Source organism: Euphorbia lathyris, chromosome 7 (assembly GCF_963576675.1).
Source record: "Euphorbia lathyris chromosome 7, ddEupLath1.1, whole genome shotgun sequence".
Lineage (NCBI taxonomy): Eukaryota > Viridiplantae > Streptophyta > Magnoliopsida > Malpighiales > Euphorbiaceae > Euphorbia > Euphorbia lathyris.
The window spans coordinates 81915007-81940343 of NC_088916.1; the positions used below are offsets into that span (position 1 = coordinate 81915007).

The window sequence follows — 25337 nt, forward strand, 5'->3', positions numbered from 1 at the left end:
TATTGAAGAAAATGTTACAAATGCCTGCACGAAACACCTTAAACTCCTAAAAACTCAAAGAAAGAGATCGTGCAAAATTTAGAGTACAAGTAATATGAAGCTCCCAAGGTTTGTTTCGGAACTCCAAACAAACGTCTTTGGTAGAGGATTTTCATATGTTCTACGCAATGCAATACGAGTTTGAAAGGGTTTGCTTATATTAACAGGATAATGTACAACAAAACATGAGTACTACTATAAACTGAATAATTCTATGCTATACATTCTTTTAATCGAGTGAGTATACCAACAGACCGTCGACTCGAGTGGTTAAGAGCTCCTTCTTCGAGGTCGGGGTCTTGTGCATACCTGTTGAGGGTTTCCGAACTCTCGAATCCGAATAGTAATGCTAATACAAATTAGAAAATATATAGTAACATAGCTAAATCAACGAAGTACTCATCTTTAGTTTTATAAATCTCAAATTTGCTCGGTCTTGGTCATAAGTTGTAAAAGAGCATTTGCCTTTCTTTGTGCTCTATCAGTACCGCTATTTGTAATTTCCACTAAATGTTCATATACGCCAAACTGAAGTGCCGCCAGTATGAAAGATGAGTTGTTTGATGCCAACTCAAGGAGGACTGAAGCTGCACATTCCTTGTTTTTCGGGGTGCCTTGCTCCATGAATTCGACAAGGATTTCGATGAACGAAAGCTGCCCGATTTCGCAACGCCCTTCTGGATGTGATGAAAGAAGCAAAAGAATAGAGAGTGCTTCATCAACCATACCCAAGTTTTTGTCCTTAAGTAACTGGAGTAAAGGCGTAACGATGCCAGCTTCAATGGCTCGGCCCTTGTTCAAATGGTTAAGAGATAAGTTAAATAATGCCGTGGCAGCATCTTTTTTACCTCTTGATGTTCCATGTTGTAACAATTTCACCAGTGGAGGAATCCCGTTAGATAATCCGATAGTTATTTTGTTCTCATCAAGCATGGACAAACTGAACAAAGCTGCAGCGGAATTCTCTCTAGCTTCAGTGCATCCATGCTGTAACACTTCTATGATAGCCGGAATGGCACCTTCTGAAGCAATGACTCTCTTGTTGGTCTCATCAATTGATAAATTCAACAAAGCTGTAACAGCATGTTCTTGAATCTTTGAATCCGGATAATATAGAATCTGAACTAATGGTGGGATTGCTCCATTATTGGCAATCGATACTCGATTCCGGGAGTTTTCTTTCGATAACATCCGAATCTTTTTTACGGCCTTTCTTTGCACTTCCAAGTTATGAGAAGAAAGATCCTTGATCAAAGAGACTATTTTTTCGCCGTTATCCACCGGTGACGAAGAGCCCTCGGGGACAGAGGATGCAGCAGGCGGAAGGTGAAAATTTTTCTCCTCGCACCATTGCACGATTAGATTTTTAAGTGCAAAATTCGATGCAACTGACAGGTGAGCCAGAGTTTGTCTTGTCTTTGGACAAGTCCGATGACTCGACGTAAACCACTTCTGTATGCTATCTCTTTCATATGTCTGAGAATCAAACGTGTTAACAACAGATTATAGAACATGGAAATCATTGAAAGGAAAATTTAGGAGTAAATTACATCAATGGTCATTGAAGTTTGGTGTCTATTTCACAAAGGTCACTAAACTTTAATTTCCTTCAATAAAATCACGAAAATTCACATTTGATTTCAATAAATTCATTCTGATCAACTTGTGTATAAAAATCTACCCGAATATTGAAGATGCACATAAGACAATTAACTATATACCAACTAAGCGTCACGTCTAATAAGGATGTGATTTAAAAGAAAAATATGACTTACAACATGTGGCGTGGCTACCACGTTAGCCATAAAAAGTCAGATATGCATAGCATTGACGCTTAGTTGGCATTAGGGTTGGGCGTGGATCCTAAAGATACTACATTAGACCGAATATTTGAGTAAAAAGATTCATAATTGGAACGAACTTTTGACTCGTTTTTACCAAATTTGACTTGTTCGGTCAAAAAAAGTCAACATTTTGATCCAATTTTGAATTGTTTTTGTTCGGATGTTTGATCCAACATAGTATCTTTAAGATCCGTGATGACATATAGTCAACGATCTTCTACACCACGCCACATTCCTGTGAATTTTTTACATAAATTGACTGGAATGAATTCATTGGAGTAAAATGTGGAGTTCAATGATATCATTGAAAGAAAAAGAAGTGACCTTTGTGAAACAGATCCTAAACTTCATTGACCATCTATGCATTTTACCCGAAAAATTTAGACACCATTATTACCTGCCCAGATGCGATTATAACGGGATCTCTCATTATCTCTAGCGTGATTGGACACAGAAATTCATGGGGAATGATTAAAGATGGAGACTTTTCCAACTTACGCATAATTGGATTACTTAGAACATCAGTTACTTCCATTCCCACAATTTGCTTGAATTTGTTCAAAAGATCAACGATTTGATCCAAATTCTGTGCACCGGTGCCTCCTTTCTCTCTGACAAGGTTTCTGACGGCTATGGTTTCATTATTGAGGTCTTCAACAGTATGCAATTCCAGCTTTTGAGCTAGCCTTTTGATGATGGCACCGTCAGCATTTCGATCATCGTCTTTTGACAGTACAACCATCATATCCATGGTCAGTTCCATATCTTGTGTATCTGTTCTCCCCTTTGATCGCTTCAACTGTGTCCTCATCAGCTCGACCTGATCAACACAACATAATTCATTAAAAATTTCATGCGACTGGTGACATACATGCTACTTTCGAGATAATAAAAAAGATGTTCTGTTTAGATTAAGATTTTGGAAGAATGGCTAGTTGTGGCCTTAAAAATGACTTTGACTCGCATTGGAAAATTATCAGCTTTTATTTTGAGGTGAACCTTATTTGTGTTTGAATGTATGAGAGGTTTTTGGACGAATTTTATTTACTTCAATTTTCAAACACTTTCAATTCATATAAGATTTTATACTAACATCTACAAAATTGTGGAGGATTTTTTGGTTAACCAGTTTTTGACTTCCCTGATTTTCTGCCTCCACATTCTCCATCTCCTATGAACATTGCAAATTCTCTTCAGGAAAACATAAAAAGCTTGCACATTTTTTATTCTACAAAAAAAATGTTCATGTTATTCGAGTTTTCACTCTTCTCCGCCATGAACCAATTGAACTAAAAACTTAAGCTTATAGTAGTTAGGCTGAATTCATTTAATATCTGACACACCCGCACGCGAATGCCAACTGGACTTGAAGCGCGCACAACACATACTCATACTACTATGTACTGCAATTAAATCAATAAATGAGGTTGACAGAATTCGAACTCCTTGACCAAGTGATAAAGGATTCGAATACTGACAACTGCATTTGTTAATTTAATTGCAGTACACGTTTAAGATGGGCTTGTGTTCTTCAGGCTTCAAGTCCAGTTGTCGGGTGCGTCAAATCTTAATACAAATTGGGCTTTTAACTACCAACTTAAGCTTTTAGTTCAATTAGTACATTGACATTCTCAGCATTGATTTTGCAGATTTGGAGACTGGTGTGTGAAACTAGAGGAGCCAGACCGACAGGAGTTTTTCAGATTGCACATAAATTACTTTCAAGACAATGGCTCATCTACGGCAATAATCGTTCAAATCCGACAAGTTGTCCTTGCTATTTACTCCTTTGTTTCCTACAAGTCTATATACTATATTCTTCCTCTGTGTTCTACAAATATGGTTCACATTTTGCAAAGGTAAAGTGAAATAAATTACAATTGTTTTGTCCATTCCAAAAGCATCAAATTCTCACTTGCTATCTTGCACGGAAACTATTCTTCGTAACGTTTCCGCATTTCCTGTCCGTTTCTTTTTCATTTCCATTAACATTCCTAGCTCAATTTTCTTAGAAATAGTGTTTTGTTGTGTCAGTTTCAGTTTCTGTGCAACATAGCTCACTTGTATTAAGATCTAATTCCCAATTTAAGCCATTGATAATATAATTGCTGAACATGATCTGAACAATTTAAAAACATACCTGTTCTTGTATCTCATCAGAAATTCCAAGTTCATCATACGGCACAGAATCCAGAGCTTGGTGTAGACTTTCATTGATTAGACGAAATCTGACCATGACTGCCTCGCTCCCAACAGCCTGAGATATAATCAAATCATCAAATTCGAAAATTAAACCAGAAGAACAACAACAACAACCACCTTCAAATTCGAAACCCTAACTTACCAGATCGATCTTGCTTCCCTCATTGCAAACTCTGAGAAGTTTATTAGCCGAGATAAATGTTTTTCTCAAATTAGATAAAAACGTAACACCATTATCCGATATCGGTCGATTCAGATCCCTAATCTCCTCCAAAAACGGCAATAAAAGTTTCATACGCCTCACCAAACAATAACATTCTTTCCGATGTATTCTTCTGTAATCTCCAAGCTGAGCTGCATATTCAATCAGCTTCGATATTTCATCAACAATGTCGCTTTCCTCCTCTCCTCGAGTTATCGGAGTCGATTCAGGAGTTCCGATTTCAGCTTCGATTTCTCCATTTCCGTCTTCCTCTGGTCCATCCATTAATTAGCTGCCACCGATAGTTATTAATAACCCCCTGCAACGACGATTCGGAGAAGAGAGAGATGCAATTTTGAAAATTGAAAGGTGGGGATAACGAAACCCTAATCTCAATTTTCATGAATTTCTTCTGATTGATTGCTCTTTGTTTCGTCGATGGCGTTAAAGCTCTTCGCGGGGTTTTCGATTTCTTGTTTCTTAAATTAGTAACTCTTTAGAAAGTTAGTTATTTGCTAATGGACATTATATAATAGAATTTATTTATTATTATTAATAATTGTTTTTTTTCGTGAATTTTGCGATAAGATTATCTTTTTCTTTAAGAGTTTTTTAATATATAAATTTTAGGATATTTATGTGAGCCGAGCTGTTACCGAGTGGTTCGGTGTTCGGCTCGATTTATAGACAAGTCGAGTTTGACCACGGCGAAACTCGGTTCAAAAGCTCGCGAGCAGACTCGATTATAGATTTATGAACAATCTCGATTATAATGTTCATGAATATGCTTGTGAGCAAGTTTGGTTCGATTATTTTTTAATAATAATATTTCTATAAGGGGAAAATATAAAACAACGTATTTTTGTGTAAATTTTAGTTTTGTAGATTTGAAAACTATGTTTTTTTTTGTTAAAGAAATTTTAAATCAATATAATTAATGAGTTGTTCGTCAGCGAAATTCATGAACTAAACTAATGTGTTGCTCGCGAGCAAAGCTCGTGAACAACTCATGAATAAAATGTTGAGTTTGAGCTCGAGCTCAAGCTCCTCAAATTTCTAACAAGTCGGGCCTGAGCAGGCCAAACCTTGGCTCGACTCGATTACAACTCTAAGGGTCCGTTTGGTATGCCGTAATGCAATGTAATGTAATCAAGGTCGTAATGTAATCAAAGTTGTAATGGAATGGAATGGAATAATGATTCTATTACCATGTTTGGTTGACAATTATGATGTAATGTAATGTAATAACCATTACAATACTTATATTTTCCTAATTAAATGCAATCATAAAATTTATTTACATAATTAAAATCAACGAAAAATGTGAAAAATGTGAAAAATCGAATTGTAATAAAATACAAAATTAGATTAACCGAAATCAATAAATTAGTATATAGTTTTTCGCTTTTTAATATTTTTTTTTACATTTTTCTCGTTTATTTTAATTTTCATTTTCAACATTTTTCACCGTTTTTCTATTTTCTCATTTTTCCGGTTTTTCATTTTTTTTCATTTTTTTGCATTTTTTCGGTTTTTCGTTTATTTTTTCATTTTTCTCGTTTTCAATTTTCATGTTTTTCTACGTTTTGCGTTTTTGACAAGAATGAGAGGTAAGATTGAGAGGTGAGATTTGAGAAATGAGAGGTTAGATGACAATGTAATGAGAATTGAAGCCATTTTTCTATGTAATGGGGATTACAAGATTTGTTCAACAAAATTTAACTCAACGTTTTCTCATTCCATTACAATGAAATTGTAACATGCAACCAAACATGGTAATGAGCCTTCAATGTAATGATCATTCCATTACGAAGGTCATTACATCTTACCAAACGGCACCTAAGGATATTACTTTTTTTTTTAAATCCCTAAGGATATATATTACTTAATTAATAGGATAAATAATTTATTAGTCCTCTCATTTTTACCTAACAAATTATTTAGTCTATCTCTTTTGAAAAACACATTATAAAATTCATATCTTTTCATGGTTAACATTTTGGTCGTTCTGTCTATTTTTTTTTAGATTTTTAACTGTTATATTCGGTATAAACAGGCATATAGAAAATAATAGAGTAACAGAGTCATTTTGTACCGAACTATCGCTCTCCTAAAAACTAAAATATGTTTGGTTAAAAATCTAAAAAAATAGATAAAAAGATGAACGGGTTAATAGTGACAAAAGATAGAGACCTTATAATCTATTTTTTAGATAGAAGAACTAAATAGCGTATTGCATAAAAAAAAATGAGAATTAATAAATTATTTACCCTAATTAATATACCAACCAATCAAAAATAGATACATATGATTTTAGATGACTTCATTTTTTGGGATGAAGTGTAAAAATGTTGACATCCAAGAGCATTCTTATCTCTAAAATCTAAAATAATATAATTTTACCATTAACATTGGCAGCTAAGAGCAATTTTACGCCGAACACTGGCAAGTTGGATCAATTTCAGGCATCATTATAAAACACGGATATTTTGTTCCTTGTTCTGTACAAGTTGCCTGTCAGTTGGTTCTAAATAAATGATTTCACATTTTTTGTGATTTAATAATAGAATTTGAGATTAATATTTTTAAATTTGTCAAAATATTTGGATTTCTTTTGTCTAACTTGTACAAAATACAGTATAATTTTTTAATAAATACTTTTTTTAAATTCACGTTTATTCATATTATGATCTGTTACCAATGATTGGTAAAATAATACACATATGAAGTGTAGATGACATGATTCATGACTAAGAAAACAGTTTGATAAATTATTTCTCAAATTGATCTAACTTTTGAACGTTATAGGTAAATTTGCTCCTTACTGTTAATATTAGGGGTATTTGTGCACCCTATCCCTTTTTTTTACATGTGCGACTGACATCAATTGATGGGTTGGATACACTAGGGATAAAATGATTTTTTCGATTGTCAAACTGTAACAATTATATACGTATCATATAGAGAAAAGGTAAAGATATAAAGAGGATGAGAGAAGTGAATAATATTGTCCATTTTAGGATAGTCGTCCCACGGTATTTATATGTTATGAGCTAACAAAATTGAGGATTCGGAAGGAAAGAAAAAATTGAATCTTATTATTATTGAATTAACTAAATTACAAAGTATCAATTAAGGATTATATATACAAAGGCTTAATTAGTTATAACGACTAGTCTCCTTACTAACCGTACTTTTAAAAACAAAATACCCTTAACTAATAACTCTATTCCCCCCCCCCCCCCCCCCCTTCAAATTGGTGTATGAAGATTTAATAATCGAGCTTTTATAACATGTTTGTAAAAACTTTAGGATTCAATGGCTTGGTAAATATATCGACGACCTATTGTTTTGTTTTTAACCAATAGCACACGAACAATGCCAGCTCGACTCCTATCTCTAAGGAAATGATAATCATTTGGTTCGTTCATGAGAAAATGATTAAATGCCAAATAAATTGTTGATTTATTACCACAAGACAAATTCATTGATGTTGTTTGTGGATAACTATGGTAATCATGCAAATATGTAAACCATTGCACTTCATAAGAGGTTTATGTCTAGCAATAATGCCTTATTGCTTGTCGATATGACTTTAGCTCAGCAACTATAAAAACGTTAAGAGAATAAGTTTTCTGAGCTTCAAAAAAAACTTACTATAAGACAAAATAGGCTATATAGGATATTTAGATTTATAAGTATTATAAGATTAGGAAGATGATGTGGAAATAGACAACTGCTTACAGTGAAAATCTTTCAAGTATGCAAGAGGTGATTTTGACTTTGTTGATTTCCTTATTAGAACATCTAACATAACATGTACAGTTTGATTTTCAGTAGAAATTGGTAAAATGTTATTCCTAACTAGATTATGATTAATATTTGTTGATCCTAACTGAGACTGGTCTACCTATACATTTGGCATAGACACAATATCATTAAGATCCCTATGTACAACATCAATATAGGACTGGAAATTATCTACATCATTCATATGTAGGAAACCTAAGATATTGCCTAACAAAATCCATATATGTACCATAAAGAAAAATATTCTCATGAAATACCGCATCCTTTGAAACCAAAAATCTCCTAAGTTCCAAAAACAAACAATTTAGGTTGATATTAACACAAGGTAAATCCTTTGTATCAAACTTTCTTTACAAGTATTTACAGTAGAATAAGTTAAACAACCAAACACTCTTAAATGGCTATAACTAGGCGACTTATAAAATAAGAAGTCATGTGTTTATTTTATCATTTAGAACTGGAGAAGTGATAAGATTGATAATATGAACTGCATGCAATATACAATCTTTTCAAAATTATGAACGTAGATGTGAATGAAACATTAATTCCCTACCCACATTAAGTATGTGTTATTGTTTTCATGTTTTGTTGTGGTGTATATGGATAAGAAACTTGGTGAATAATTTCATGTGATGCATAAAATTATGTAGGATTTAACACATGGATTATCAAACCTTATACATTTAATAGACAAAGAAAAATGTTCCTTAACATGCCGATAGAAAAAACAATAACAACGGATGTTTCAGCCTTATTAGTAAGGAAATACACCTAAGTATATTGACTATGATCATTAACCACACTTAAAGAATACTTATGTCCTAAAATAGCCGGTGTGGCAAAAGGTCCAAAAATATCTAAGAACCATATCTAAACAACCATTAGTTGTAAAAGCAGTAATAGGAAACTTCAAACATTTTTGTTTTGTAAGAGGACAAACAATGTATGTAAAGTCAACACACTGAACAACATCAATTTGATCCTTACAAACATCTTTTAGTCTAGCATCCGAAAGATTCCTAAGTTTATAATACACAAAGAAATAAAACTGCAACTTACACATTTATGAGAAGTATGCAACTGAGATGGATGAACTATAGACAACTAATATAAACCATTCAGCAACGTTTCTGAACCAATCATCTTATTGGTCACACTATCCTAAAAAATACAAGTATCATCGTTAAACATAATAGAACAATTACTATATGTCAATAGCTTACTGATTCATAGAAAATTAAAAGTAAAAGATGGAATATAAAACACATCTTAGAGAACTAAGGTATCAGTAAGTTGTATAGCCCCTTTCTTGTTAACAATAATGCTAGAACTGTTAGGAAAATGGACAACTAAGTCTGGTATGTCATGTATAAAAACAAAACATTCCTTTTAGTTTGCTAAATAATCAATAGCTCCAGAATCTATAATCCAATGTAGCATACAATATCATCGAAGGTTCTAATACTTTCGGTGTGGGTCAAGTGCATCTTCGTATGCTCCCAAGTGTTAAGTAGAGAGCGAATAACAACTTGAACTTTTTACTCTTTGGTCGACTTATGACCAGCATGACTAAGCTCATTGTTCATGATTGGCATCTCCCTTAGATATTTTTTCATAGTGTCATTAGACTGTTTCTTGCAAGTGTCAGAATTAATTGTTAATGGAGCTTTGTCAAAGACACACCTCTGAATTGTCCTTTAAAACGATCCATAAATCCTTGTGTTCTCATGATTATGAAATTGCGTAGTTATGTCATCATCAATTGCATTAAGCAGGATGATGCAAGCAATGAAGTTTTTTTCTTCCAGACCACATAGGCCTCTCGGTCCCTTTTATGTTGGGTTATGGGTTCCTTCTTCGGACAATCATAACTATCGCCAAAGAATCAAGAAGATCGCTATCTTCCAGCACATATTTGATTTTCATACCCAATACTTCGTAGTTATCTCCATTCAACTTAAGATTTTTGTTTAATTTAGCAACAATCGATTTTGAAGTTGGTGTCATTGTAAGTACTTCATCTATAATTCAATACTTGCACAGTTAAGTACAAGTTAATCATATTACATGCAAGTTTTTTTGTAACCAATATCTGACTAATAAAAATTTTACACCAGAATTCAATTCGAAAAAGATACCTTAAAAGCTCCAATTACCCTTTAAGTTCTAATGTCCAGTTTTATTAAATAATATATATGCATATTGAACTAGATTTTTGGATGATTACATCCGGTAACCTCTTACAAAAAAATATTGTTAATATTTATATTGACTAAGATTTATTATTTAATTCTAATAGCATTAAAATTCAAGTAATAATTATTCATAAATAATAAATTACTTAATAATAAACCAAATAAATATGTTAAACTCAACATAATAATTATTTCCAATAATCTCAAGATTGATTAATTTCTTAATTTATAACGAACTAACTAAAAAGTTCATTAATAATATTATAAACTAATAATAATATTTAATGTTGATCGAGACCGATTTAATCTCGTATTATAATCCCTTTAGAAAATCTAAAAATTCTTTTTTTTTTACCTAAATACAAACAGAAGTTCTCCATATCTTAGTTGCAAGGCAATCGTAAGCCGCCAGCAAGTCACTACAAGCACTCGCGCTGATGTGTAATCTAGTGGTGTTTCATTTTTGCCATTTCAGCTTAAATTGAAAATTCATCATAATTTGTCTTAAAACTAATCTAGAAAAATTCTAAGGTCACTAGTAGAGTCACAAATGGTTTCATTTTCTTTTTTTGATAATACAAACGGTTTCACTTAATACTAGCTTTCTTAGGCAATTATTGCCTTTTTTGACGGAATTTTTTCTATGCATTTAGACAATACATTATTTTTTAATTTTCAAAAGTTTTTGCAAACAATGGCTTTAAAAACACATGGCTTATAATGATATGTTATACTTATTAAAACTTGGAGGTTTACATATTATTATTTTTCTTTGACATTTCGTTCTATTTTGCAATTTTAATTTTGTTTCTCAATTCTTTACACTTCTGGAAAAAAAAAATAAAAAAAAAAATGAGAAATATATTAAACTCGAATCATTTTTATAATTATTGTAACATATTAAAAAGATAATGTACGTATACGAATTCTTTTTATCAATCAAAATTTGGATAACATATTAAAAATAATTTTAAACAGATAATTTCGAGTTTTACCAAAATTGCTCCAAAGATTATATTTCACTCCAATTGAAAGTTCACAATAGATTGAGAGCTTAATACTTTCAAGACTCGGCTGAACAAATGAAAGACCCGACCCTTCATCTAATAGCCTTAATGCTTCTTCTCTTTACATCTACTGAATGTCAATACAATACTAATCTTATATGAAAATAGCTACCTATGCTAAGAAATGTGCATTATATGCACCAAAGAATGTCAAAACAACAAACAAATAACATTCTAACATTTTCCCCTTTACATAAAACACAAGGTTGCAACAATTCTAAACAATATCAGCCGCATATAAACTCCTAAACAAAGTCTATGATTATGAAGAAAATCAATATTTAATCGCTGAGACAGTATGACTTATCACACTAAACGACCTATATTATAACATCCAAACGTTTTTCTGGAAAATGCATATGTACCTCTACCATAAGAAATGACGTTTCTAATGTGCCACAATTTTGCAATGACGAAATCAGTGTAAAAAATAAACTCACCTCTCGGGCAATAAAGTAGACCATGCAAATGAAGATGGAGGCGTGGACAGAGCAGAACCACTCTTTAATCACCGGTATAAGGGGTGATTTTCGACAGTAGGACATGTGCCCTTCTCCATAAATCCTTTTGTGTTCTCATGATTATGAAATTGCGTAGTTATATCATCATCCATTGTACTAAGCAGGATGATGCAAGCAATGAAGTTTTTTTCTTCCAGACCACATAAGCCTCTCGGTCCCTTTTATGTTGGGTTATGGTTCCTTCTTCGGACAATCATAACTGTCACCAAAGAATCAAGAAGATACCTTAAAGGCTCTAATTACCCTCTAAATTCTAATGTCCAATTTTATTAAATAATATACATGTATATTGAACTAGATTTTTGGATGATTACATCTTGTAACCTCTTACAAACAAAATATTGTTAATATTTATATTGACTAAGGTTTATTATTTAATTCGAAAATCATTCTCTAATAGCATTAAAACTCAAGTAATAATTTTTCATGAATGATAAATTACTTAATAATAAACCAAATAAATATGTTAAATTCAACATAATAATTATTTCCAATAATCTCAAGACTAATTAATTTCTTAATTTATAACAAACTAACTAAAAAATTCATTAATAATATTATTAACTAATAATAATATTTTATGTTGATCGAGACCGACTTAATAATCTCGTATTATAATCCCTTTAGAAAATCTAAAAATTCTTTTTTTTATACAAACAGTTCTCCATATCTTAGTTGCAAAGCAATAGTAAACCGCCAGCAAGTCACCAAAAGCACTCGCACTGATGTGTAACCTGGTGGTGTTTCATTTTTACCATTTCAGCTTAAATTGAAAATTCATCATGATTTGCCTTAAAACTAATCTACAAAAATTCTAAGACCACCAGTGGAGTTACAAATGGTTTCATTTTTTTTTTTTATAATACAAACAGTTTCATTTAAATACTAGCTTTCTTAGGCAATTATTGCCTTTTTTTAACGGAATTTTTTCTATGCATTTAGACAATACATTATTTTTTAATTTTCAAAAGTTTTTGCAAACAATCGCTTTAAAAACACGTGACTTACAATGTTATGTTATACTTATTAAAACTTGGAGATTTACATATTATTATTTTTCTTTGACATTTCGTTTTTATTTGCAATTTTATTTTTGTTTCTCAATCCTTTACACTTCTAAAAAAATGAGCAATATATTAAACTCGAATCATTTTTATAATTATTGTAACATATTAAAATAATTTTAAAAAGATAATGTACGTATACGAATTCTTTTTATCAATCAAAATTTGGATAACATATTAAAAATAATTTTTAACAGTTTTACTAAAATTGCTCCAAAAGGAAATTTTGAATTTTTAGAAATAATTTTCATAATTTCTGGTTATAACATTTTCTATAAGTTTAAAATGATTTTAGAATATATAAATTATATTTACTAAATATTAAATAAAAAATCTAAAAATTTAGAAAAATTGTAAAATTATGAACTCGAATCATTTTTATAATTATTGTAACATATTAAAAATAATTTTAGAAAGATAATGTACGTATACGAATTCCTTTTATCAATCAAAATTTGGATAACATATTAAAATAATTTTAAACAGATAATTTCGAGTTTTACCAAAATTGCTCTAAAAGAAAATTTGGAATTTTTAGAAATAATTTTCATAATTTCTGGTTATAACATTTTCTATAAGTTTAAAATGATTTTAGAATATGTAAACTATGTTTACCTAAAAATTAAATAAAAAATATAAAAATATGAACTGTCAATCTTTGGTAGACAGGAACCGTCGAAAAAGTCCCACACATGGCGTGTGCAGATTGGGACTCCATGTTGATGTGTCACGCAGTTGACCAATCGATGTGTGACACATAACACCAACATGTAAGACCTTTATTTGGCGCATAGCGTACGTAGGCGGTGTTGTCCAACCTACGGACAAGATCCATTAAAACCCTACTGCTCGTGGGTTGTGCAACCTACGGTAGTTCTAGTCCATTAAACTCAAAAGAAAAACCAAACAAAACTTGTCAATTTGATATGACATGCAAAACTTTTCAATACGATAATATTCAAATAGTTTTAAATATTAATTAAATTGTCATTAAGAAAAAGTAACAGAAATTTATCATTAAGATGAAGAAATGAAAAATTACCATTAAGAAAAAGAAACGAAAAATTATCATTAATGTAGAACAGTGGATACACTTGTTTATTCCAAATTTGAATATTTTAAACATAAAATTTATAGGAATAAATATTTATGGATAACACATAGTGATTTAATATTGTATTAAATGAAAATGGATTTTTTCCTTTTTTGTTGATTACAATTAATAAGTATATTTTTTTTAAATAGAAAGTATTAGTATAAATTACTAATTATAAGGAATATTATAAATTTGCTTCAAAAAAAAAAGGAACATTATAAATTACTCAACTCATTCTTTTTAATTTTTTAGTAAATAATATTATAAATTATTGTTGCATTTTTATTTTAGTAAAAAAAATTATTCTAAAGGTGATAAATGGATAAAAGAAGTAGGGTTTTTATTTAATTAATTGAAAGTTTAAGGGCATAACAAGCATAAAATTGCCATAAAAGGGAAGTTTAAGGCGTAATATAATAAAAGAGTATAGATTCAAGGACCTAAAAGAGTATTAATCAAAATTTGAAAAACCTTCCCGTTAGGGACAGACTTTCAATCTGAGCAATCCAACGGTCAAAATATACTAGCCGTTATTTTTAAAAGTTAAGAAAGGCATGTGCCAATGCAGACATATATCCGCGGTTTCCGTCTATATTTCTCTCATATCGTTCTACACTTTTCCGAAGAGAAAGAGATTATACACTCCATCGCTGGACTTTCATGGAGTTGTTTTGACTAGTCTCTCTTCTCTCTCTCTTTGGATCTGCGTTTGAAATTTAAAGTGATTCGTCGGAAATTCTTGGATCTAATTTGATGTTCTTTGCTCGAAATCGAAATCGATAAAGATTTTTCATCTGATTCTTTGGTTAAGGTTGGTTTCGGATTTCATGGATTTCACGTTCTGTTTTATTGCGATTCAGTAGATTTCCAATTTCAAATTGGGGGTTTCAATTTATTAATCGATTTTCCCTTTGTTCTTTGGTAGACTATAATGGCAGGATCAGACGAGAACAATCCAGGTCTAATCGGACCCGGTAATGTCCAAGGTAACCCAACCCAACCGGACTTCTTATTCTTTCTGGGTTGAAATATGACGATTTGACGATGAAGCCCTAATTTCAATTTTTGAATTAATTGTAGGTGCTCTACATCCCGGAGTTCATAAGTTCACGGCGGTGAGCAGTAATCGGAGGGCCTTGAGCAACATTAATCGCAATATAGTTGCTCCACTTTACCCTTGTGCAATTAACAAAAGGGGCATATCAGAGTAATTTTTTTGAATCTTAATACTCAATCGTTGATTCCCCTTTTTCTTTGTTGATAAGAAATAGATTTCTAGGTTAAACAATGGCATCTAGTTCTACAAAGATTTCTCATTTGAAGGGTTTAAGAAAGTTTATGATTTTAATTTTCTTTCATTGCTTTAATTAATTTAGGGGAGATGTAATCTGTGGGAAGAATCCACCAATTCCAATTCATCGACCTATCACTAGGTTAGAGATTTTCTCATTTCAAATTTGCCAATAAAATTCATGGATCATGTTTGAAATTTTGATCTTAGTATTTTCCCTGATTCAATTTTTGATTGATGATGTTCTTAGGAAGTTTGCTGCTCAATTGGCAAACAAAAAAGAACCTCCTAAACAAGAAGTAAAGCTGAATCATCATCCATCAGAACCAACAGAATCAGATGATGATGATGATGATGACTGCACCATCATTGATGCAGAAGAACTCAAAGCCATTGATGACTTTTCTGCACCAGTGTTTGTGCAACACACAGAAGCAATGCTGGAAGAGATTGACAGAATGGTATTATTGGACACAGTTTTGATGTCTGATACATTGGTTTTTGTTTGTTTATATTGTGGTTTTGACTTGTGTGTTTTCCTGCAGGATGAAATTGAAATGGAAGATGTGGCTGAGGAGTCATTGATGGACATAGATGGCCGTGACAAGAAGAACCCGCTTGCAGTGGTTGAATACATTGATGATCTATACACCTTCTACATGAAAGTGGAGGTCAGTTTGAATCTCAATCTTATTGCTTAAACCCTGAACTGGATTTTAGATTCTTGCAAAGTAGAATTTAGGAATATTGGTTTCCATTGGTCTTTTGGTTTCTATTGAAATGAAAAGTTGGGGACTATAAATGAGAGCTTGCAACTTTTTCTTGAGAGAAATTACAAGCCAATAGTAAGGGTGTGCATAATTCATTAAAAACCGAATGATGGAAGCAGCTCAGATTTTGTTTTTGGTTCAGTTTTTTTAGATTTTCAACTTGGAATGGGTTAGATTTTTAGGTATATTTTTGGTATCTCCGTTCGGTTAGGCTCAGAAACAAAAATGTACCCTGAACTTGATTTTAGATTCTTGTAAAGTAGAATCTAGGAATATTGGTTTCAATTGGTGATTTAGTTTCTATTGAAAGGAGAATGTACAAGCCAAAAAGTAAGGGTGTGCATCATTCAGTAAAAACCAAATGATCAACCGGCTCAAATTTTGTTTTTGGTTCAGTTTTTTTAGATTTTCGATTTGGATTCGGTTAGAGATTTAGGTATACTGTTGGTATCTTGGTTAGATTCAGTTTGAAACAAAAATGTAAGCATCACTCAAATTTTGGTTTTGGTTCAGATTTTCAATTTGGAATCGGTTAGAGTTCTAGGTGTATTTTTGGTATCTCCTCTCGGTTAGGTTCATTTTGAAACAAAAATGTAAGCATCATTTGGTAAAATTTTGGTTTTGGTTCAGATTTTCGATTTGGAATCGGTTAGAGTTCTAGGTGTATTTTTGGTATCTCCTCTCGGTTAGGTTCCTTTTGAAACAAAATGTAAAAACCAAACCCAATTATTTTTTGGTTCAGATTTTCGATTTGGAATTGGTTATACACGCATATATTTGATTTTAGAAGTTTAATTTTTTTTATTGTTGTTGAGATAATAACTTAAAATAGTATGCAACTTATTTCAAGTTTCCTTTTGTTGTTGAGGAAAATTAATTGAGGGAAATATAGTGATTTTTATTTTTATCTAAATTCTATATCGTCCTTATCGGTTTCGGTTTCACATACTATTCGGTTCACTCATCATTGTAGAATTCTGTTTTAAACCAAACAGGACCTGAGATAATCCTATATTTTGTTGGCTTAATTATGGTTTAAATTGGTGATTAGTTTATAAATTAACCATTATTTAGTTCATTAAGCAATGTTGCTTCCTGTTATGTGCAGAAAAACTCTAGTGTTCCACCAAACTACATGTGTCAACAAGAGGACATTAACGAGAGGATGAGAGGCATCCTAATAGACTGGCTAATTGAGGTATGAGGAGTTACTGCTATGTTACTTAATTAGGATAATTAGATGGATTGGGAGCTAATTACTAATTAAGATACTGGAATCATCATTTCCAGGTGCACTACAAGTTTGAATTGATGGATGAGACTTTATATCTTACTGTGAATCTGATTGATAGATTCTTAGCAATTCAAGCTGTGGTGCGAAAGAAACTCCAACTGGTTGGAGTTACAGCCATGCTTCTGGCATGTAAATATGAAGAAGTACAGGTTCCGGTTGTGGAGGATCTTATTCTGATATCTGATAAGGCTTATACCAGAAAAGAAGTGCTTGACATGGTAAGCAATTCATTGTTTTTAGTCTACGGGTGTCAATTCGGGTTATTGTGTTATATGTTCCATATGATTATAAATACAAGAGGAATGATAACGGTATTGTGTCAAATGGGCTTACAGCAGAAAAGAAGTTCTTGACTTGGTACTTTTTAGTTCGAGCAATTCATTGTTTTTTAGTCGACGGGTGTCAATTCGGGTTATCATCTTATATGTTCCATGTGATTATAAATACAAGAAAAATGATAATCGTGTTGTGTTGTCTTTGTAGTGACAATTCGGGTTATGTTGTTAGTTAAAATCATGTTATGATGATTTAAAAGTAAGGAAAACGATAATTCTGTATCGGTAAATCATATTGTCATGTCAGAAGTTGTTAATCGTTTTATGTAATAGTGTCATTGGTGTTTTAGATATGTGAGATATTCGGGTTATGGTGTTAGTTAAAATCATGTTATGGTGTATGTATACATATATATATTCCATGATATATGATATTAAATGTAAGGAAATGATAAGCGTGTCTCGGTAAATCATAATATTGTCAGAAGTCGTTAATCTTTTTCTGTGATAGTGTCATTGGTTTTTTAGATATGTGAGATATTCAGGTTATGGTGTTCGTTAAAATCATGTTATGGTGTAAATATATGTGTTCCATATGATATTAAATGTAAGGAAATGATAATCGTGTCTCGGTAAATCATAAAAATGTCAGGTCAGAAGTCGTTAATCGTTTTCTGCGACAGTGTCATTGGTTTTTTAGATATGTGATGATGTTTTCAATGCTTGCAGGAGAAATTGATGGTTATTACCTTGCAATTTAATATATCACTCCCAACTCCATATGTGTTTATGAAGAGGTTTCTGAAAGCTGCCCAATCTGATAAGAAGGTTTGTTAAAAACTTGATTCATTGATTTGATTGGTCGACTCCTCTTTTTCAATAGCTAAATGTGTTGAGCTCGACGTTGCATGAAAACTTTGATTTTAAAGCATTTCACGTTCTCGAAACCGAAACTTGTACAAAATCCTCTGTTTCAATAGCCAAACGTTGTGGAGCTTTATGTTGCGTGAAACTTTGATTTTAAAGCATTTCATGTTTTCGAAACAAAAACTTGTACAAAAAATCCTCTGTTTCAATAGCCAAACGTCGTGGAGCTCTATGTTGCGTGAAAACTTTGATTTTAAAGCATTTCACGTTTTCGAAACCGAAACTTGTACAAAATGTTTCAAAATGAAAAAGTCTCCTCTTTCTCTATTATGCGACTTGTATGTAATTTTCTTTTTCTATTTCTTATATTTTGTTACAAATATCATTCCTCGGTTTCTCGGTGTTTGCATTTATGTTTCCGTGTAACTTATCTGTCGTTCTTCGTGTTTTGATTTTAAACCAGCTTGAGCTTCTATCATTCTACATTATTGAGCTAAGCCTGGTTGAATATGAGATGCTGAAGTTTTCACCATCCCTACTGGCTGCTGCTGCAATTTACACTGCCCAGTCCACTCTTGGTGGATCAAGGCAATGGAGCAGGACTAATGAATGCTACTCTACCTACTCGGAAGAGCAGATAATGTAAGAACTCGTTGACTTTTTTGCCCTTAACGTCGTCATTAGAGAAGTTCAATTTTACTCCCATCGTACAAAACAATACAATTTTGCGCTTGGTGGAAACTTAAGCTCAATTTTATTACCTTTTTTTAATAAATATCGATGAAAATTAGAGACGAAAGTCATCGAAAAAGGGTAAAATGAGCTAGAATTTCTACCATATAGACAAAGTTGAACTATTAGGATGAACTTCTAACAAGAAAGCCAAACCTAACCTTCCGCCGCTGCCCATAATCTCCGTGATCCATGGGAGGATGGGGGCCGATGAATATAATCTTAGGGGCAAAATTAACTCTTATCCCGTGAATTAAATTTGCAAACAATTTTTGTCAATAAATATCGATGAAAACGAGTGATAGAAGTAATTGAAGAACCCTTTTTCTACCATATAAGCGAATTTGAACTTTTATGTGTAAAATTCGCCCCAAGGTGAAAAATTTAGCTCAATTTTACACTTTCTTTTCTGTCCAATAATCTTAGGGGCATGAATCAATCAAATGAGCTAGAATTTCTACCGTATAGACAAAGTTGAACTATTAGGTCAAATTGACTATTAACCCTCGTTTACAAAACAATCCAATTTCGCCCCAAGGTAAAAATAATTCAATTTTACACTTTCTTTTCCGCCCAATAAATAATCTCAGGGGCTGAAGAATTTCTACCATGTAAGCAAAGTTGAACTATTAGGTGCAAAATTGACTATAAACCCACGCGTCGCCCCACGGGTGAAAACTTTAGCTCAATTTTACACTTTCTTTTCCGTCCAATAAATAATCTTAGGGGCATGAAGAATTTCTACCATATAGCAAAGTTGAACTATTAGGTGAAAATTTGACTATAACACTTGTTTACAAAACAATCCAATTTCGCCCCCAAAACCTTTAGCTTTTTTCCATCCGATAATCTTAGTGGCATGACTTAATAAAATGAGCTAGAATTTCTACCATAGTAAAAGTTGAACTATTCGGACTATGAACCCTCGTGTAATCAAATTTTGCCATCCGACTCAATAATCTTAGGGGCAAAATTAACTCTTATCACATGAATTTTGACCCAAGGTGAAAACTCTAGCTCAAATTTTCTTTTCTGACCGACCGATAATCTAAGGGGCAATCTTATCACATGAATGTGTCATGTACAAAACAATCAAATTTCGCCCCATGGTGAAACTTTAGCTCAAATGGACACTTTCATTTCGGTCCGATAATTGTAAATTTGTAAACAATGTTTGTGACTGGAATTTCGGTTGTTTGAAATGAAAATAGGGAATGCTCAAAGCTTATGGTGAGTTTACATGAGAATGCTGGAACAGGGAAGCTTACTGGTGCACACAGAAAGTATAGTACATCCAAGTTTGGTTATGCAGCAAAAATTCAGCCTGCTAGCTTTCTACTGGATTCCAGTTTCTAGATTCTAGGGCAGATTATTTAGATAGAGAGCAACTCCAGTGTTGCCTTTGGATACTTTATTAGTTTTTTGGGTTTTAATTTTAAATGTTTGAATACTGTGATGGTGTTTTGTGTTCCTCTTTTCTCTGAGAGCAATGCAAAATGAATGAAATGAAGTTCTTTTTCTCTTCTTCCTTCTTGTTTTATATATGTTACATTCCAAGAATGGTGTCAAGATGTTTTATTGTTTAATAACTTTAGGGATAGGAATAAAATTAAGAGGAAATTACCGTCAAAAATCAGATTTTAATTTTTATTTACAATTATGAAAATTGTTTTTATGTATATCAAGTGATATAATTTTAAAACTTAAAATATCAGAATATCATAACTTTATTTTTGTTTTTGTTAAATTTTCAGTTAATCAGTTGTAGGGGGGAAAAACAGTTTTAAAAAACCCGTCAAATTTGACATTTAAATAAATTTATTTAAAAATTTTAACACACTTGTAAATAATTGCCCTAATACACAAATAACCTTCTGAACTTGTTCAAATGTTGCAACTGCCCCTCCCTCCAACTTTAAATTGTAACAACTTACCCCTCAAAACTTGTCCAATTGTAACATAACCTAAATTGGGATATTTTTTTTTACCCCGTACTTGAAGCAACCATAAAAACATTTCTCTAGATTCATATCATGCCAAAGATTATCACACTCGTTGCAACCTTTGTATTTCACATGTTTCTTCAATTGTAGTCCACGTCAGCAATTTGGGGTTATATTTTACAATTGGACAAGTTTAAAGGGTAAGTTGTTACAATTGAAAGTTGGAAGGGGGCAATTGCAATATTTGGACAAGTTCAGAGGTTATTTATGTATTAGACCTATTTATTATATTGGGGACATAAGTTTGTGAAGTGGGATGATTATTACCTTATCAGTCACCAATTTTGATAGGTCAAGAAAAATATTTTAGATAGGAGGAGGTCATGAGGTAAATAATAAGGTCAGGGGGTGAACACCAAGGTATTGTTTGGTACATTGTAATGGGCGTTGTAATGGAATGCCCATTACAATGTTTGGTTAGTCATATCATTTTTGTCGTAATGGAATCATGTATTCATCACTTAATTTTTCTTTGCAAATCTATGTAATGGGCATTACGAACAAAACATGCATGAATCTCCATTACGATTAATCTTATTTTTGTTACCAATGACGAAATAACAAAATAAAGTTACGATTAATCTTATTTCTTTGCCTATTTTTGTTACCAATGACGAAAAAATGCGAAAAAGAGAAAAACGTGAAAACGAAAAAAAACATGAAAAGTGAGAAAAAAAATGGAAAAGAAAAAAGTATGAGGAAAACAACGGAAAAAAGGAAAAAGGCGAAAAAAAACATGAATACGCGAAAAAAGAAAAACGAGAAAAAAACGGAAGTAAAACCAGGAAAACAGCGGAAAAACTTGAAAAATGAGAAAACCTGGAAAAAACGAAAAAAAAAACGAGAAAAACACTAAAATTTCATTTAACTAAATAAACATACATATTCTTTCAAAAAAAAACATACATATGGTAATGATAAAAACAATTTTATTAAAATTTGTAACCAAACATAATAATGGAATCATTATTCCATTACATTATATTACACATTTGATTACATTACAGTCTTGATTACATTACATTGCATTACAACATACCAAACGTACCCTAAGAATATTTTGAATGTATTTTTTTTTTTTACAAAAAAAGACACGTGTTTTATAGTTAGTATCAATAGACCGTTCTACCTTTGACACGTGGATCAATAAGAGACTCCAAGTCTGACTCGGATTATATCCAGCCAGATTCGCCTTGAATCAAGGTACAAAGGACTTGCTTAAATTAAATTCATTTGTCTTTTGAGTAATTTAAAGACAACGATATCATATAAAACGGAAGAAAATTTGATGTCTCCGTTTCAGTGTCCCCTTCCATGTCTCTCTCACAAAAAGTGGTCCTAATTTAATTAAAATAATATATTTTAATAACTAAAGGAACCCACATAATAAAAAAGACCATTTTTTTTGTGAGAGAGACATGGAAGAAGATACTGAAATGGAGGAGAACAGATTTTCTTCCATATAAAACTAGCTTAATACATTTCTCATAATCAAGGCACGTATCCTCTGCCATTACTCTCAATTGTTTCACCTCTTATATAGAGTGGGGTCGTCAGTCAACGACCATAACCATTTTTTGTCTTATCTGATTCACCAAAAAAATCCCTTCAATCATTAAAGTATTTACTATACAAGTATCAAATTGGTGCAATCAACTTGGATTAAACTAAAAATGACATTGGCTCAATATCATTCAAACCCCATATCTTCACATCAACCTAGCACTTTCCTCTAGTAATAACCTCATAACTTTTTTACCAAATCACATCGGAGATCAACCAATGCATGGGCATAACCTTAGAGGCTCACTAAAGCCAGCGGACAGACCGAGTCACAAAGTAGCTCCTCTACTCTACACTATAAGCACCATCCAAAAGGCCGCAAATGAGAAAGCCACCACAGTGGTTGAACTATAGGACAAACTAACTACAAGCGAAGAAGTCATTAGACTAGAAAAGGACCAAAATTCCATCGCTTGCTCCACTAGGCGACCCGTGGATCACAATCGTTCAATAAGTAAAAATATCTCTTGTGAGTACTTCAAAGAATGGGTGCAAGGAAGCGCCCATAGTAAAACACAAATGGCTCTAGAAACTAGGGTCGACCGATCCCTATCATTCTCATCTTCATACTCTGAAAGTAAAAGGACTCTATATAATGAAAAGAGGAGGAACAAACCAAATCCCATGTCTAAAGGAAGCAGCGTCAGGAATGTAATGTTTCTCCGACACCTTTAGAGCATAAGGGTCCTAGAGGTCCCCAAGCAAATCCAAATCCCCACATCATCGAAAAAAGACAACTAAGAGATCCAACTCCACTAAGAGGTGAAGGGAATTAGACAAGGCTAGGCGCATCGGAAATATAATTTTTTTTATCTATTTTGTCTATTTTCCTTTCTCAAAATCCATTAATTGTTATTTCATATAAAGAGAGATTAAACAAAATAAATTTAGTTTGATGAACTATCTACTATTGCTAATGAAGTGCCCACGTGGATGTCACGTGAGTCACGAACACGAACAAGAAATCAAAATCAAAAGTTAGTAATCAACCAAATAGCAACCAAGTATAGATTGCCTTTAACGGTATCCACACAAATATAAGAAACGGATGAACGGAGTAAATAGTTTGATCGAGTGAGAGACGAGAGAAATCATATTGCTTAGATGTGTGTTGGCCGAAATTTATAAGCCAAGGTCATCTGACACTAGTGTCTACAATATCATTTCCGTTTATCCTTACAAAATGACTAAATGGTTCCTATGACATTCTCTAAACAAACAAAGCCCTAAAAGAGCTACTAGAGACCAAGGGAGGGGGACATATGATAACATGCGAATAAGTATCAATACACGTGTCTTCATCTTAGATAACTAGGAGCGCCCGGACACTAAGAGCCATTAGATCAAATTAAACAGAAGTATCGCTCTACCTTTGACACATGGACCAATAGGAGAGTCTCCAACTCCGACTCAGATTACATCTCGTCATATTCTCCAAGAATCAAGGTAGTATACGAGTAGGATACAAGATTGCCTAAATTATGTGCAACTATCTTCTGAGAATTTTAAAGATACGGATATCTTATAAATACTCCTAGAAATCATACAATCGAGGTACATACACATATTCTCTGCAATTATTCTCAATTTCTTAATACTTTATCACTTACATCACTAATTTAGGCATCAAAGTGGAGTCGGCGCCGTCGACCTGGCCATCTTTCTATCTTATCTTAGGCACCGAAAAGATCCTTTCAATCATGAGATATTACTTCACAGAATCACAAGTATCATTAACTTTTGATAACGTGACATGTTGGCTTGATAAAGTGGCAAATGGTGTTAGTCAAGTTCTTTTTATTGAACTTTGGGGTAAATTACATCTATGGCCACTGTTATTTACATCAACTAACATTATGACCGGTAAACTTCAAAACATAACATAAAAATCACTCAATATTACACTTTCTAACATTATGACCATTAAAATTTAATTAACGCCTAAAAAATGACTGTTGATGGTCTTGAAATAGAAAATTCTATGAATTGATGATATTCTTAGCAACTCTAATTTTTAAACTTGTTTGGTTTTGAGGTCATTTAGGTGTTGTGTTGTTAGGAGAGAGAAAGTAAATGTTTAGATAGATAAATTTTTGAAAAATAAAAAATGTAGTTACATTCTAAATGTGGTTCTGAATAACTTTAATTCTTAGACGTTTTTATTTTGAGATCGCCAACAGTTATTTTGATGCGTTAACTGAAGTTTAGTGACCGTAAAGTTAGAATGTGTAAAATTAAATGATTTTTATGTTAGGTTTTGAATTTTAGAGACCATGCCATGAAAATGATTAAAATTCTATAATATCACATATCATTTTTTAGAAAAATAAATATCACATTTCTCTACTTGAAAATCGATAAAATTATAAGAGATTAGTTTATATTATAAACAATACTTCATCCAATATTAAATAGATATCGTTTTAAGATTTTCAATTCCTTCGATTCCATCAATTTTATATTTCATTTTGTAGAATCAATCACTCACAATGGATCGAATTA

At 32.2% G+C, this 25337-nt stretch overlaps 2 protein-coding genes across 3 annotated transcripts; one reads left to right on the forward strand and one right to left on the reverse strand.

Annotated features, from left to right (window-relative positions):
* Nucleotides 1-213: 213 nt before the first annotated feature.
* Nucleotides 214-4770, reverse strand: LOC136201165 (U-box domain-containing protein 15). Its single transcript, XM_065991756.1, has 4 exons — nucleotides 4228-4770; nucleotides 4024-4140; nucleotides 2281-2703; nucleotides 214-1515 (listed from the first exon to the last, which is right to left on the reverse strand). Exons 1-4 carry the CDS (start codon nucleotides 4570-4572, stop codon nucleotides 460-462), a joined length of 1941 nt encoding a protein of 646 aa, XP_065847828.1. The 5' UTR covers nucleotides 4573-4770; the 3' UTR covers nucleotides 214-459.
* Nucleotides 4771-14624: 9854 nt separating this feature from the next.
* On the forward strand, nucleotides 14625-20794 carry LOC136201353 (cyclin-B2-4-like). 2 transcript variants are annotated; one of them, XM_065992002.1, is made up of 11 exons: nucleotides 14625-14851; nucleotides 14966-15026; nucleotides 15121-15247; nucleotides 15417-15473; nucleotides 15582-15792; nucleotides 15877-16002; nucleotides 17210-17299; nucleotides 17392-17613; nucleotides 18400-18498; nucleotides 19001-19179; nucleotides 20481-20794. In XM_065992002.1, the coding sequence occupies exons 2-11, from the start codon at nucleotides 14972-14974 to the stop codon at nucleotides 20623-20625; spliced, it is 1311 nt and encodes a 436-aa protein (XP_065848074.1). In that variant the 5' UTR covers nucleotides 14625-14851; nucleotides 14966-14971; the 3' UTR covers nucleotides 20626-20794. The 2 variants fall into 2 exon arrangements, with proteins under 2 accessions (XP_065848074.1, XP_065848075.1); XM_065992003.1 differs by lacking the exon at nucleotides 15417-15473.
* The last annotated feature ends 4543 nt before the right edge of the window (nucleotides 20795-25337 follow it).

What these genes read in the sequence shown, in the direction of transcription:
- LOC136201165 (XM_065991756.1), bottom strand. Translation starts at nt 4,572, where the DNA reads ATGGATGGACCAGAGGAAGACGGAAATGGAGAAATCGAAGCTGAAATC. An exon ending in AGGGAAGCAAGATCGATCTG is followed by an intron (nt 4,141 to 4,227) that starts GTAAGTTAGGGT and finishes ATTATATCTCAG; the next exon opens with GCTGTTGGGAGCGAGGCAGT. An exon ending in CTGATGAGATACAAGAACAG is followed by an intron (nt 2,704 to 4,023) that starts GTATGTTTTTAA and finishes TGTGTTGATCAG; the next exon opens with GTCGAGCTGATGAGGACACA.
- LOC136201353 (XM_065992002.1), top strand. Translation starts at nt 14,972, where the DNA reads ATGGCAGGATCAGACGAGAACAATCCAGGTCTAATCGGACCCGGTAAT. An exon ending in AACAAAAGGGGCATATCAGA is followed by an intron (nt 15,248 to 15,416) that starts GTAATTTTTTTG and finishes TAATTAATTTAG; the next exon opens with GGGAGATGTAATCTGTGGGA. An exon ending in CTGCCCAATCTGATAAGAAG is followed by an intron (nt 18,499 to 19,000) that starts GTTTGTTAAAAA and finishes ATTTTAAACCAG; the next exon opens with CTTGAGCTTCTATCATTCTA.